The sequence below is a fragment of the Salvelinus fontinalis genome, chromosome 4 (genome assembly GCF_029448725.1).
Source record: "Salvelinus fontinalis isolate EN_2023a chromosome 4, ASM2944872v1, whole genome shotgun sequence".
Taxonomy (NCBI): Eukaryota; Metazoa; Chordata; class Actinopteri; order Salmoniformes; family Salmonidae; genus Salvelinus; species Salvelinus fontinalis.
This window is the reverse complement of record NC_074668.1, coordinates 48492222-48506974: the sequence shown is the minus strand read 5'-3', so window position 1 is coordinate 48506974 and position 14753 is coordinate 48492222. Positions and strand designations below refer to the sequence as shown.

The following is a 14753-nucleotide window of genomic DNA, read 5'->3' as shown; positions in this document are numbered from 1 at the left end:
AACAGTTATGTCTGGTGCAGACACACAAAGACTGAAAATAACCACCCACAAACCCCAACAGAAAACAGGATACCTAAATATGGTTCCCAATCAGAGACAACGACTAACACCTGTCTCTGATTGAGAACCATATCAGGCCAAACACAGAAATAGAAAATCATAGAAAAACTAACATAGACAACCCACCCAACTCATGCCCTGACCATACTAAAACAAAAGACAAAACAAAGGAACTAAGGTCAGAACGTGACACCTACCAGCAGCAGCATGGGTCTCCTCCATGTTGTGAGGCCAACAATCCCTGACAGGATCACCTGGAGAAGAAGAAGAAAAACAGATACAGAAATCCGCAATGTTACATACTGTATACCATGTGCATACACAGACAGTAACGTGGGTAGTAACGTTATGAGTTGGGATTATGGTTCATTGTTTAGCTAGTTAGCTAGTTAGCTAGCTAGCTACATGTCTAAACAAAATACTCCACTATGCAAGAAGCCATTTCAATAGAATGTTCATAATGTCACTGCGACAACTAGACGTAGCTGGTAAATTCGCTCTGGCTATCTACTCCGTTTTCAGAGCACTCGTCTGAGTGTGTCAGAGTGCAAAATAAGTGGCGAACTTACGAATGCTCAACACCCGTTGAATATGGCCGCTGTCAGTAAACATTGGCAAAAAAGCGTAAATAAATTGTTGCCAGCAGCACAGTTGCAGTCACCAACGCTCTGGATAACATGAAAACAGCCTAACCAGCTCTACTAGGGTAAGTAAAATGGTAAGAGTGAGCTTTTCACGCATTTGTGTCTGGAAGTAGCTAGCCAGCTAGCCAATGTTAGCCAGTTAGCTTGGGTGCTTGACTGCTGTTGTTAGGTCAGAATGCTCGGATCCACCCTACTCCTCGGCCAGAGCATCCAGTGTGCACTCTGAACGCTCTGAGAGCAAACCACTTTGAATTTACTAACGGACAATCTGACAACGCTGAGTTTACGAACGCCCAGAGCGCACTCTGGCACTCCAGATTGAATTTACGAACACACCCGTAGTATGAACCAGCCTTTAGTCTTGAAATCTTTAGTACACAGCCTCACATGGTTGTTTAGTACACGGCCTCACATGTGAGGCCCTAAAGAGCTGGGTGGGGCTAAAGCTTAAGAGGGTGTGAATGATGCTGAATGGGTGTAGACTAAGAAGACCTCTCCAGTAGGTGTACCAAAACATTTTAGGGCCATTTTCTCAAAAGTGAGGTTACAAGTTTATCAACTTTCAAAGCAGAAGGACATTTGTTCCTCAACTGCAGTGTATGATATACCATTTTCTAGCACAGTCTCTACTGTTATCCAATGTAAAAACCACAATTTCAAACGTTGCTACATAAGACCGAATCCAGCCGGTCAGTCACACATGGTGTGTGGATGTTGTTAAAAGGCTGTGTGAATGTTGTCTAAGGTTATGTGAACGTTGTCTGACATAATGAACTAAAGCAGTGAGTGGTGGGTTCCTTCAGCTTCCTTTGTAGGCCATTGCGCCACACTTCCTAACAATAACTAGAGTTAGTTGCTCAATAGGCCTTATCTCCCTTACACCCACCCATGTTCCAGGAAAGCTGTGTATGCCGAGTGAGTTGCTGTGTTTTGGTGAGGAGTGATTTGCCAGTGGATATTAAAACAGACTTGTACAAAGGCCAACAGAAGCCTACAACACCCCAGCCAATGTGAAACCCCTATAATGTGGTGTCAAAGAGGAAAATGTAATTTGTTATCTTTTATGGCTTGAAGAAGAGATAGGTTATCCTGTTCCTCTTAGTTTCTGTAAGATTGTTTCAAGTTGCCCTTTAAGTTTTTGTAGTCTGTTTTATAACTGTTTCTAACTTTCTGTAAAACAATTGTTCATGGTTCCTGTTATCCCAGGATGTGTGGGAGAGTGGACATGTCCTTGATATGATTTGTCTCTGTCTGGACCTAATATCTGTGGTGATAAGCAGAAGCACCGGACTCATTTGAAGGGCATGTGAAGCACCCCACCCATCCTCGGTCTGTATACGATGTCTGTGAAAACAAAAAACGAATTTATTTGGTTTTCCAATGCATGTTGAAATAAAGCTTTTGTATATTGAGATTGGACTGCCTTTATAAGGGGGTTTTCCACCACATGAGAACACAGAAACAAATTGTACTGTGTGGTTACATTAGTGTCCGTAAAAGGTTGATTTCTCTCCAGTGGTAGTTTCTGATTAAGCTGAAAAGGCCCAATAGTCTACTGAAACACTTTTAGTCTGATACTCTAACTGAAGTGGGTAGTTACAGGGGCTGGACTGATTAAGACTTAACAGGGCCATTATTTTGAGGTTTGACAACCCTGGCAGCCTCCACAGTATTGTCTGAGCAGCAGCTGTAGTAGCTTGACAATCATGTAACCCCTGTGTAAGAGACTTAGAGATGGTCTGCCAAACAGGCACAAAAGTCATTGTACAATGCACAGTCCCACTTTAAAAGAACAACAACTTGAAAGGCTTTGCGTACCCTTTATAAGGCCTACATAGATGCTTCACAAGTGATATAAGTGAATCCATACTAGGCCTCTGTAAAATGTGTTATAACATGTTCTTACGTTTGGGGAGGATTTTAAAGCAGAAGTGGCAGAGCGATAAGGTTTCTCCATAAACCAGGTTAGAATCAATGTGTCGGAGAGGAGATTAGTCTCAGGCAAGAGGGAGGGTCCTCAACATGCATTATGGCCTTTTATTACACTACTATGTTTTTTAAAAAGCACTTGCACATTGAGTTGTTGCAGGTGCAAGGAAATAATGTGATAACTAAATAAAAGTGAAACCTGCATTTTTCTTTTACATTAATTTTTTTAATAAACCAAGATGGAGAAATACCAGGGCTGCACCCCACAATGCACCCTATTCCCATTTTAGTGCACTACTTTTGACCAGGGTTTGCGATATGTAAGGAATAGTCCCTATTTCCTACACAGTGCAAGCTCTATGGGCCTTGGTTAAAAGTAAAGCAATAAATTGGAAATAGGGTGCCATTTATTCAATAGGGTGCCTTTTAGGACTCGATCCAAGATGGACACCTTAGAGCAAGAAACATTCAGTATCAATATCAACTTATTGTGGGAAGCTTGTGGAAGGCTTCCTGAAATGTTTGACCCAAATTAAACAATTTAAAGGCAATGCTACCAAATACTAATTGAGTGTATGTAAACTTCTGACCCACTGGGAATGTGATGAAAGAAATAAAACGCTGAAATAAATCATTCTACTATTATTCTGACATTTCACATTCTTAAAATAAAGTGGTGATCCTAATTGACCTAAAACAGGGATTTTTTTACTAGGATTAAATGTCAGGAATTGTGAAAAACTGAGTTTAAATGTATTTGGCTAAGGTGTATGTAAACTTCCGACTTCAACTGTACAGTATGTGCTCCAATCCAGTTCACTCATAAATGGGCTAGTATCCAACTGTAGGGGCTACCAACAATAAAATTCACCCCATAATAATAATGTACTTGTCAGCACACAAGTCACCTAATACCACTGGACTCTTAAACAGCATCTAGATATGACACCAGGACATGACAGCTGACAAATAGTCCAGCGCTCTGTCATGTCTTTTGGTTCTGGTGGATATGATCTAATCCCCTAACCAGAGTGTGATTTGGGTAATAGTTGCATAATTGATAAACACTACACAACCTGGTGATATAGTAGACTAGCTATCATAGCTCAAGAATATGGAGTCAAAAAAATGACTGACATCTTATTAATTATGTGTGAGATGTTAATAAACCTGAGGCTACTCACTGAAGATCCGACCCAGAAAGGGCATGAGTTTCGGATTGGTGGCGAGCTGCTGAGGGAGAGAGCTGAGAAGGAGAGCGCGACCATGGAGCAGCCGAGAACCAGCTGCAGTAATCCGAGGGAGAGCAGTGTGCGGCCGGGGAGAAGCGCTGGTAGCAGCTGCGACTGAGAACCAGACATGCGAGAGCTAGATATACAGCGGGGCGGCCGGCTCCTGAACGACAAGTCTGCCAACTGAGAACCCAAAGAAACCCTAGTTACAGGGTAACACGATCCGGGGAGAACTACCGGTATAGACATTGGAGACGCGCGACCAGGAGGAGAACAACGAACAACTGAACCTGGAGGAGACTCAGCGCGAGGAGGCGGGTGATCGTTGTAGTTGTATTCCTAAACTAAAGAAGAGATCCGTCAGTTGGGTTTGGTCGATCTTAGCGTCGTTACTCCTGCCATGGTCGTCTCGAGGTGGCGGAGTTTGAAGTTTTAAAATAACTGCTGTTTGTGACAAGGGGCTAGGATTGCGTTTCACATTTCTGTCAGAGGCACAAGAAGGGCGCAGGAAGGGGCGCGTGTGCAGGAGTCTGGGCGTAAACGGCAGGGACCCAAGTGTCCCGGCCCTGGGCATAAACGGCAGGGACCCAAACTACTAGGGGGCCCCCCAACACCATTTTTTAGGAACTCAGTCAGGGTCTCAATTTACTGTTGAGAGTTAGAATGGTAGAATAGACAAGATGCAATTTTGAAATTGGCAGTGCATCAGCAGTTTTTCCTCTTGTAATGTCAGTCACTGACAGTCACTCAATTAGCCCATGTCGGCGAAAAATGTGTAATTGGTCAATTAGTCTAGCCAGTTATCTACACCTTACACATTACCATGCATGGCATTTGCCAAGGGGCCCTAACCTCCAGAGCCCCCCTATATACGTTGTTAGTCACTCACACTCAGATATCATAATGAACATGGCATAAATCAATCGCGTGGCTACCCAGACTACTTGCTCTGGCCACGCCCAGGGACCTTAGTTTATTCTCCACAATGAGTCTGGATCGGAGTACCTCCCCGACCCTTCACCAAATGCGAACACCGTCTGATTGGTCCAGAAACTAATGGGTTGGGCCAGAGCCACAACACACGTGAGTAAAGTGGTGGTTCGTCATTGGCTTTGATACTCTGATTGGTTAGAGACGATCAAACCGGTAATTACTTTGTTTTGAACAGCAACCCTTGTGTGCCTCCTCACCACAAATGACTTCAGTGATGACTGAATGAGTCAGAATTGCAGGAAATGAGCTTTAAAACTGCTAAATGTTCTATCCACGCATGACAACATTTTGGGAATTGCAGGAAATTAGCTTTTAACTACAAAATGTTCTGTCCGCCCCATGGAATGAGTAGAATTGCATGAAATTCTATTGAAAACCGCAAGAATTTCTCTCCGCCCCATGGAAAAATGGGTAGAATTGCAGAAAATGTGCTTTAAAACCACAGCCTTTTCTCTACGCCCTATAGCAAAATGTGTACAATTGCAAGAAATGAACTGATGTCAAGAGGGGGAACACAAAAATGTTTTATCCACAAGGTGGGGTGGTGTCACGCCCTGACCTTAGTTATCTATGTTTTCTTTATTATTTTGGTTAGGTCAGGGTGTGACGAGGGTGGTTATGCTTGTTTTGTATTGTTTAGGGTTTTTTGTATGTCTAGGGGTGTTGGTAAGTCTAGGCATATGTATACTATGTCTATGGTGGCCTGAATTGGTTCCCAATCAGAGGCAGCTGTTTATCGTTGTCTCTGATTGGGGATCATATTTAGGTTGCCATTTTCCCTTTTGGTTTTGTGGGTTTTTGTCTATGTGTCTGTTCAGCAGGTTAGTTTTGTTATTTTGTCAGTTTTGTTCAGTGTCCATTCTTATAATAGAGAGAATGTACGCATACCACGCTGCGCCTTGGTCTCCTCCCTACGACGGCCGTGACAGGTGGCCCCCAAACCAAATCTTGATTAGGGCCACCAAAAAGCTAGGATCGGCCCTGCGGGTGAGATTAGGCCACACATCCCCAACTGTCATTTGCAATATTTGGGTGTGAAAGTATTCAACGATTTCTTAACTCTTCAGGTAGATTTTATTTTGAGTCAGGCCGCCGTCATTATTTGCACAAAAATAAATTGATAAACGTAATTCACTAGCCTAAATGTCTTGTTTAGATGTGTTTGATGACAGCTGACTGTAGTAGGTTATGCAAATGTATATTGTCTTATAAAAACTACAATCTACTCTATCTGCATTGTGTTTTGATCAGCGTACATATGACCAAAGGATCAGGGTTGGTGTTCTTTTATTCTCTGATAATGACAGGAAAAATGTCCATAAACAAATGCTGTTATATGCCAAAGTCCTCTCTTCCACATAGGTACAGTAGACAGGACAATATAACAGTAATCTAGTTTCACATAACAGTACAATATACGGTAAATGCAATGTACAGTATGAAATATAAATGTACAGTATAGTCTATGGACCTAGGCTAGCTAACTTTCTCAATGACAGCCTGGTGTTGTACAGTACGTGACGCGCACCTGCAAACTACTAACAGTAAAATATCGTCAAAACATCTTCAACAAAAACACATGACATATTTAATGACAAGGAAAAACTTTCATAAACAAATGCTGTGTTCCCCTTTTAACAACAAAAGGGGACATGAATAGCCATGCAAGCCCAATGACGACATGTAGCCTACAGTAGAAAGTACAGTAACGTTATAGCATGTACAACATTCACAAATCAACAGATACAAATTGAATAAATTACTGAAATACATGAATATCTCAATATATTGGCGGGAGACCATTATAATACACTGTCAGTGACCATATAAACTCATTGTAAGTGTTTTAACATATAGGCCTGATTATGATTTTCATGGGACAATTTTCAGTACCCTACCTCTTCCACGTGGGTACAGTAGTAGACAGGGAAGAGTTAAAGGGGGCAGGGGATGTTTGAGGGGGAATGCAGAAGGGAGTGTGCAACATTAAAAAGGGCACTTACAACAACAAAAGGAATGTACAGTAATATCAGGCATGGAACTATTGAAATGTTGTGTAATTATACAACATATTAATTACAACATGTTGAATTACGCAAACATCTGGAGAGTATGAAAAGAAAAGAAAAATACTTGTAATGACTTCGTATATACAAGCCCTCAGTTTTACCAAACCACTCACTGGAATATATCAGCTAAATAGCTACCTAATAAAAGGTTGAGAGAATAGAGATTGTGCAGGTCTAAGCACTCTCTATAGAAAAATGAGGACTAAGGCCATACCTCTACTTTTGTTGTGAACTAAAACTTCTCAACATCTAAATTTATTCCCTTATCAATAACGGGGGACTTTTTCCTACCATTGTCCTTTAGTGTCTACAATTTGTTCTACCATAGACTATCAGTCTACACACTGGCTTGATAACCCTCCCAAACTTAGAAGGGGGGCTCTTCCTAGGTTGTTCTTGGGCAGGAGGGCATTAAGGGGCAAGGAAAGAGGAGGGAGATGAAGGGTCACCAGCACCAGTAGCACCAGCCACAGGAAGCTCATCTGAGGTGAATGTTCATCTGTGGGTTACTTGGGCTGAGGCTGCCAGTGTCTTCAGCTGAAGACTGCACTGTTGGATACCAGAAACTTCAGTCTTAGGTGTATTACTTTGTTGGTTACAGCGAGCAGAGACCAACATGACCACGAATCATGGTCAACAAGTTTTAATGTTGTTCCGCCATTGCCACACATATACCACATGTATTATGACAAAGGGTGTCATAATACATTGCTCCAAACCACATCAATACATCAGGCAAATCCGTCACATGGGTGTTACTTCCCATACTGTTGTCGCTCTTTAAGCTGGGGTCAGACACATCCTGTGTCTCATCCAAGGGGAAGAAGTTTACTTGGAGCAGAAGGTGGTTTCTCTGCACCACCTTCTCATTTCCACTATGACCCCAGATCTTGTAGATGTGGAGTCCAGGCTTTGAAGCCACAACAGTGTAGACGTCTGGTTCCCACTTGTCGGCAAGCTTGGGTTTTCCTCTGCATCCCTTGTTATCCACAAGAACTTGGTCACCAATGGAGCTAGGCTGGCTTTGACTTTCTTGATGTACTGGTCAGACTGGTGTCTCTGTTCCACTGCAGAGTTCTTCTGAGCTTGGAGCATAACAGACTGGAGGTTGCTCACCAAGGTCTTCACATAGACATCGTAGCCACAGACAGTCTCGTCCTGAAAGACGTTCTTGAACATCTGGTCAACAGGCAGCCTAGGTACTCTCCGAAACATCCAGTAGAAGGGTGCAAAGCCAGTGGTCTCATGAGCAGTACAAATGTACACAAAGGTCATGTTCTGGATCATCTGGGGACACTTCTGCTTTGACTTTGGGGGCAAGGATCTCAGCATGTTGCCTAGTGTTCTGTTCAACCTCTCCATGCCACTACCCTCCGTAGGATGATAGGCGGAGGTACAAGACTTCTTGACACAGGCCAACTCCAGGAGTTAGGCGATGAATTCACTTTGGAAATTCACTCTCTGGTCTGAGTGGAGACGGGTAGGAAATCCATAGACACAGAAGAAGTTGTCCGGAAGTTTCTTCAAACTTTTGTTGCTGTCTGGTCCCAGCAGGGGAATGCATATGCCATCTTGGTGAAGTAATCACTAATCACTAGGACATCCACAGACTTGTTCTAGTTGTCTTCAGCAGACCAGAAGTCGATGCATACAAGTTTCAGTGGGGCAGTGGTCTTGATGCTCTCCGGTGGGGCTCTTGCTGTCGGCTCTGGGGTCTTGCTGAGGACACACCTTTGACAGGTCTTGACGTAGCTGCGGACGTCTTTCTCCATTACGTGCCATAAAAACCTCTGACGGGCGAGGGAGACGGTGCGTGGCTGGCCACCAGGCAAGGCCTCCTTCCTCAGAGTCTCAGGTAGGACGTATGGAATCACTTGCTCTTGTTAAGTGGATCATTGGAAACTCTGTACAATATATAATTCACCAGTGTGAGCATTTCCCATTGTTTCAGATTCTCCCGAGCGAGCTGGTTGTCATTGTGATGCTTACGTTTGGATGGTCTGCACTTCCTCTCAACATAGTGGATCACTGTGGAGATGGAGGCATCATGTTGTTGGTGGGGCTTGAGCTCTTCTATGGACAAGGAGGGGAGTGTGTATTGACTAGTTGGGGCAACGTGCTCATGTGGTCCACTAACAAAGCAGCTCTCTGTTGAGACGCAGACTCCCAGTCTTCATGAGAGGAGAGTAAGACTGACACGCCATCCTCAGACAAGGACACATCCGCAGACACACACACAGGGAGGAGTTATCCTAGGACTTGCGGCTGACATGTCTGGCGGAATGCATCCTGCATACATCCATCTTCCACATCACACACTTTCCTAAGCAGCTCCAGTAAGTATACCCATTAAGCCCATTTCAATCTTGTTATTCAAAGAAAAAAAGAAAAATGTTCTGCCATTTCATGTTTCAACCAGTTCATGTGGTTGTTGTATTCATACCAGTTTTTATTCTTAGCCAATCAGATGATTTATTATTAAGTTATAAAGTATTCATACCTCTTGACTAATTCCACATTTTCTTGTTACAGCTGAATTAAAAATGTATTCAATATTTTTTTACTCTCACCCATCTACACACAATACCCCATAACGACAAAGTGAAAACAGATTTTTAGAAATGTTTGAAAATTTTGTGAATATCAAATACAGAAATATCTCATTTACATAAGTATTCACACCCCTGAGTCAATACTTTGTAGAAGCAGCTTTGGCAGCGATTACAGTGAGTCTACAAGCGCTTCACACACCTGGATTGTGCAACATTTGCCCATTATTCTTTTCAAAATTCTTCAAGCTCTGTCAAATTGGTTGTTGATTATTATGAAGCAACCATTTTCAGGTCTTGCCATAGGTAGATTTAAGTCAAAACTGTAACTCGGCCACTCAGGAACATTCACTGTCTTCTTGGTAAGCAACTCCAGTGTAGATTTGACCTTGTGTTTTAGGTTATTGTCCTGCTGAAAGGTGAATTGATCTCCCAGTGTCTGGTGGAAATGTAATGATCGTCCTGGAAAGAAGGTGACCAAAACGCAGCGTGGTAAGTGTTCATTATAATTTAATACATAACCTGAACACTGAAACAACAAAAACAACAAAGAGAGTGAACGAAATGAAACAGTTCTGTCTGGTGCAACAACACAAAACAGAAAACAACTACCCACAACACAGGTGGAAAAAGGCTACCTATGTATGGTTCTCAATCAGAGACACGATAGACAGCTGCCTCTGATTGAGAACCACACCCGGTCAATCACACAGAAAAGAAAACATAGAACACAAGACATAGAATGCCCACCCCAACTCACGCCCTGACCAAACCAAAATAGAGACATAAAAAAGATCTCTAAGGTCAGGGCGTGACAGGAAAGCAGACGGAACCAGTTTTTCCTCTAGCGTTTTGCCTGTGCTGAGCTCAGCATTTCCCAAACTCGTGATCAAGGAGATCACTTAATACTGATCTCTCTCTTCCATCAGAATTAATGGGTCAAACTGAATTTGTAATAAAATGAATGACCTTCTACTGTGCTAAGTAGGCCTAACTCTCGGCATCAGTAGACTATTTTAGTGTATTTTTAGGAACAGCTTAACAGGAGCATCACTCAGATCTATCATGAGTTCTAGACATATTTACAGTAGCCTATATACACACAGTGGCAAGAAAAAGTATGTGAACCCTTTGGAAATACCTGGATTTCTGCATAAATTGGTCAGAAAATCTGATCTTCATCTAGGTCACAACAATAGACAAACACAGTCTGCTTAAACTAATAACACACAAACAATTACATGTTTTCAAGTCTTTATTGAACACACCGTGTAAACATTCACAGTGCAGGGTGGGAAAAGTATGCGAACCCTTGGATTTAATAACTGGTTGACCCTTCTTTGGCAGCAATGACCTCAACCAAATGTTTTCTGTAGTTGCAGATCAGACCTACACAACAGTCAGGAGGAATTTTGGACCATTCTTTTTTACAAAACTGTTTCAGTTCAGCAATATTCTTGGGATGTCTGGTGTGAACTGCTTTCGAGGTCATGCCACAGCATCTCAATCGGGTCGAGGTCAGGACTCTTGACTGGACCACTCCAGAAGACGCATTTTCTTCTGTTGAAGCCATTCTGTTGTTCATTTATTTTTGTGTTTTGGGTTGTTGTCCTGTTGCTTCACCCAACTTCTGTTGAACTTCAATTGGCAGATAGATAGCCTTACATTCTCCTGCAAAATGTCTTAATAAACTTGGGAATTAATTTTTCCGTCAATGATAGCAAGCTGTCCAATCCCTGATGCAGCAAAGCAGCCCCAAACCATGATGCTCCCTCCACCATACTTTACAGTTGGGATGAGGTTTTGATGTTGGTGTGGTGTGCCTTTTTTTCTCCACACATAGTGTTGTGTGTTCCTTCCAAACAACACAACTTTAGCTTCATTTGTCCACAGAATATTTTGCCAGTAGCTCTGTGGAATATCCAGGTGCACTTTTGCAAACTTCAGACGTGCAGCAATGTTTTTTTTGGACAGCAGTGGCTTCTTCCGTGGTGTCCTCCTATGCACACCTGTCACGACTTCCACCGAAGGTGGCTCCCCTGCCTGTTCGGGCGGCGCTCGACGGTCGTCGTCGCCGGTCTACTAGCTGCCACCGATCCCCTTTTCCTTTTCTGCTTGTTATGTCTTATTGGTTGCACCTGTTTCTTGTTTGAGTTTTGTTTCAGGGCTATTTAAGCCTGTTGGGCCTGCCTGCTTTTGTGCGGGCTTGTTCTCTGTTTGTCTAGGTTGGTTGCGTGTTATGTTCACTGAATGTGTGATGTCCAGTTTTGGGTTGGACATATTTATTTTCGTCTGTCGTTTTTGGCGTTACTTTTGGATACCGTAATACAGTTCGGTTTTCCCCATTATCCTCTGCTCTCTGCGCCTGACTCCGCACCCACCACTCCTAGCTGTGTGACAACACCATTCTTGTTTAGTGTTTTACCTATCGTAGACTTGTCAGAGATGTTAGCATCTTCCAGAGACTTCTGTAAGTCTTTGGCTGACACTCTAGGATTATTCTTAACCTCATTGAGCATTCTGTGCGGTGTTCTTGCAGTCATCTTTACAGGAACAGTGATGAACTTACTCCATTTATAGACACTTTGTCTTACTGTGGACTGATGAACATCAAGGCTTTTAGAGATGCCTTTGTAAACCCTTTCCAGCTTTATGCAAGTCAACAATTCTAAATCTTCGGTCTTCTGAGATCTCTTTTGCTCGAGGCATGGTTCACATCAGGCAATGCTTCTTGTGAATAGCAAACTCAAATTTTGTGAGTGTTTTTTTATAGGGCATGGCAGCTCTAACCAACATCTCCAATCTCAACTCATTGATTGGACTCCAGGTTAGCTGACTCCTGACTCCAATTAGCTTTTGGAGAAGTCATTAGCCGAGGGGTTCACATACTTTCCCCAAACTACAGTGTGAATGTTTAAATGATGTATTCAATAGACAAGAAAAATACAATAATTTGTGTGTTATTAGTTTAAGCACACTATGTTTTTGTCTATTGTTGTTACTAAGATTTATGACTAATTTATGCAGAAATCCAAGTAATTCCAAAGGGTTCACATACTTTTTCTTGCCACTGTATATATCTATATGTATACAGTTGAAGTCGGAAGTATACATACACTTAGGTTGGAGTCATTAAAACTCGTTTTTTAACCACTACAAAAATTTCTTGTTAACAAATGATAGTTTTGGACATCTACTTTGTGCATGACACAATACATTTTTCCAACAATTGTTTACAGACAGATTATTTCACTTATAATTCACTGTATCACAATTCCAGTCGGTCAGGAGTTTACATACACTAAGTTGACTGTGCCTCTAAACAGCTTGGAAATTGGCCAATTGGAGGTGTACCTGTAGATGTATTTCAAGGCCTACCTTCAAACTCAGTGCCTCTTTGCTTGACATCATGGGAAAATGGAAAGAAATCAGCCAAGGCCTCCGAAAAAAGTCTGGTTCATCCTTGGGAGCAATTTCCAAACGCCTGAAGGTACCACGTTCATCTGTACAAACAATAGTATGCAAGTATAAACACCATGGGACGACGCAGCCATCATACCGCTCAGGAAGGAGACGCGTTCTGTCTCCTAGAGATGAACGTACTTTGGTGCGAAAAGGGAAAATCAATCCCAGAACAACAGCAAAGGACCTTGTGAAGATGCTGGAGGAAACAGCCATTGGAAGCTCGGTGCATGCACATAGAAAAAGAACACAATTCAACAATTGATGGATGGTGGCATTATATGATGCCTGAATAGGAAAGAGGATCTGATCAAACCTATTGGTATTCTTGATCAATTCTTGATCCAAAAAGACACACAACGGTTATGGGGTTAATTCCAAATCTGCTTGCATTGCTTGGTAGTGTATTAGCATGGTATGAGACAACATAAATAATACAATGTAAGTAAAAAAATAAATAAACAGTATTGTCCGAAATTGAGACATGAATTTAAAAAAATGTTATCACATCAACAACATCAAAATCTTTCAGAATGTACCTGTTTTCAGTATAGAATGACATGTATACAGATTATATTACAACTTTTTGTGTTTTGTCTTAGTGATTGCTCTTTAGTAAATAGGAAACTCAACAGTGTGTTAGTCCGAGAAACATTAACTAGATGGTTGTTTTATGTTTGTGAAACCTTGAAATGTACACAATGCGAAGTGATTTTGTAACAACAAATTTTTATGGCAAATTGTATCAAATATATATCATTGTATGTTTGAATTAGCACTCATATAAACTGTTTTCATCACTGCCTTGTAAACACATTCTTGTAAATTGGAGCTACTGTACGTGATTATATGGGGCTGTTGTACAGATTTGAGCACTTGACAAGACGTTGACATTTCTGGGTATGTCTCACCTGTAACATAATGATAATAAAGATTATTATAACAATAATGCTATATTTTTTTCTATAATAATACAAATCTGTCAATCCACCAAATGTATTTCTTAAAACCCCTTTTTACATCAGCAGTTGTCAAAGTGTTTTACAGATACCCAGTCTAAAAATCTAAGACCCGCCGAAGCACAGCATCTAGGAAACACGCCCTAGAAGTCATAAACCTAGGATTAAAATTAGAGAGGAACCATGCTCCAAGGGCTGTGCTGAGTGGACATTTAAGAGTACATGTGCCTCTTACTGTTATTCAAGATGTTCCAACATTGGTAGATTACCCTCATATAATAACCAGGGTGGCTGTAGAGTGGGCAAAAGTTCAACACTCAGGGGTCAATGTCATGTCTTTTGTCTTTTTCATAGCCTGAGAGAGAAAGAGAGAGAGAGATAATCTATTACATAAAGTTATCACAGATGCACACTATGTAACACATTATATTAATAATTCCCTCAAAATTTGATGTCATTGTCTTTCATAACTGTTGCAATACAAAACATTGAAATGTTGTCAAATATTTATTACTTTGTTATACATTGAGTGAAATGTTATACATTGAGAGAGAGTAATATTACACAATTAAATTATAGATCATCACTCACACACACACAGACATGGCATCATAATTGTTCATAGTTTATTATCATAGTTTGATCACAGTTTCTAATTATCGATTCTAATCATAGTTTGAACATAGTTGGCCATAGATTCTAATCATACTTTGTAATCATACTTTCTAGTCTGAGAGGTTTTGATATAATAAGAGGGTCAAATAGAACCTAAGAGGGCAGAAGCTATTGTTTACAAACAGTATGAATAAAAACAGTGGCTACTGCTCAATGGATAAATAGCCTTCATTAAAAAAAA

The 14753-nt window shown here is 41.4% G+C and overlaps 1 protein-coding gene across 1 annotated transcript in view; it reads right to left on the bottom strand.

The window, feature by feature from the left end:
• The window catches only part of LOC129853914 (endosomal transmembrane epsin interactor 1-like), a 56601-nt gene extending 52215 nt beyond the window's left edge, over positions 1-4386 (bottom strand). Inside the window, exons 1-2 of the mRNA XM_055920429.1 lie at positions 3818-4386; positions 258-314 (exon numbers count right to left, since the gene is read on the bottom strand). Of these exons, the coding sequence (XP_055776404.1) occupies positions 258-314; positions 3818-4114 (354 nt within the window). The 5' untranslated portion in view covers positions 4115-4386. The remainder of the gene's footprint in view (positions 1-257; positions 315-3817) is intronic.
• Positions 4387-14753: the final 10367 nt, after the last annotated feature.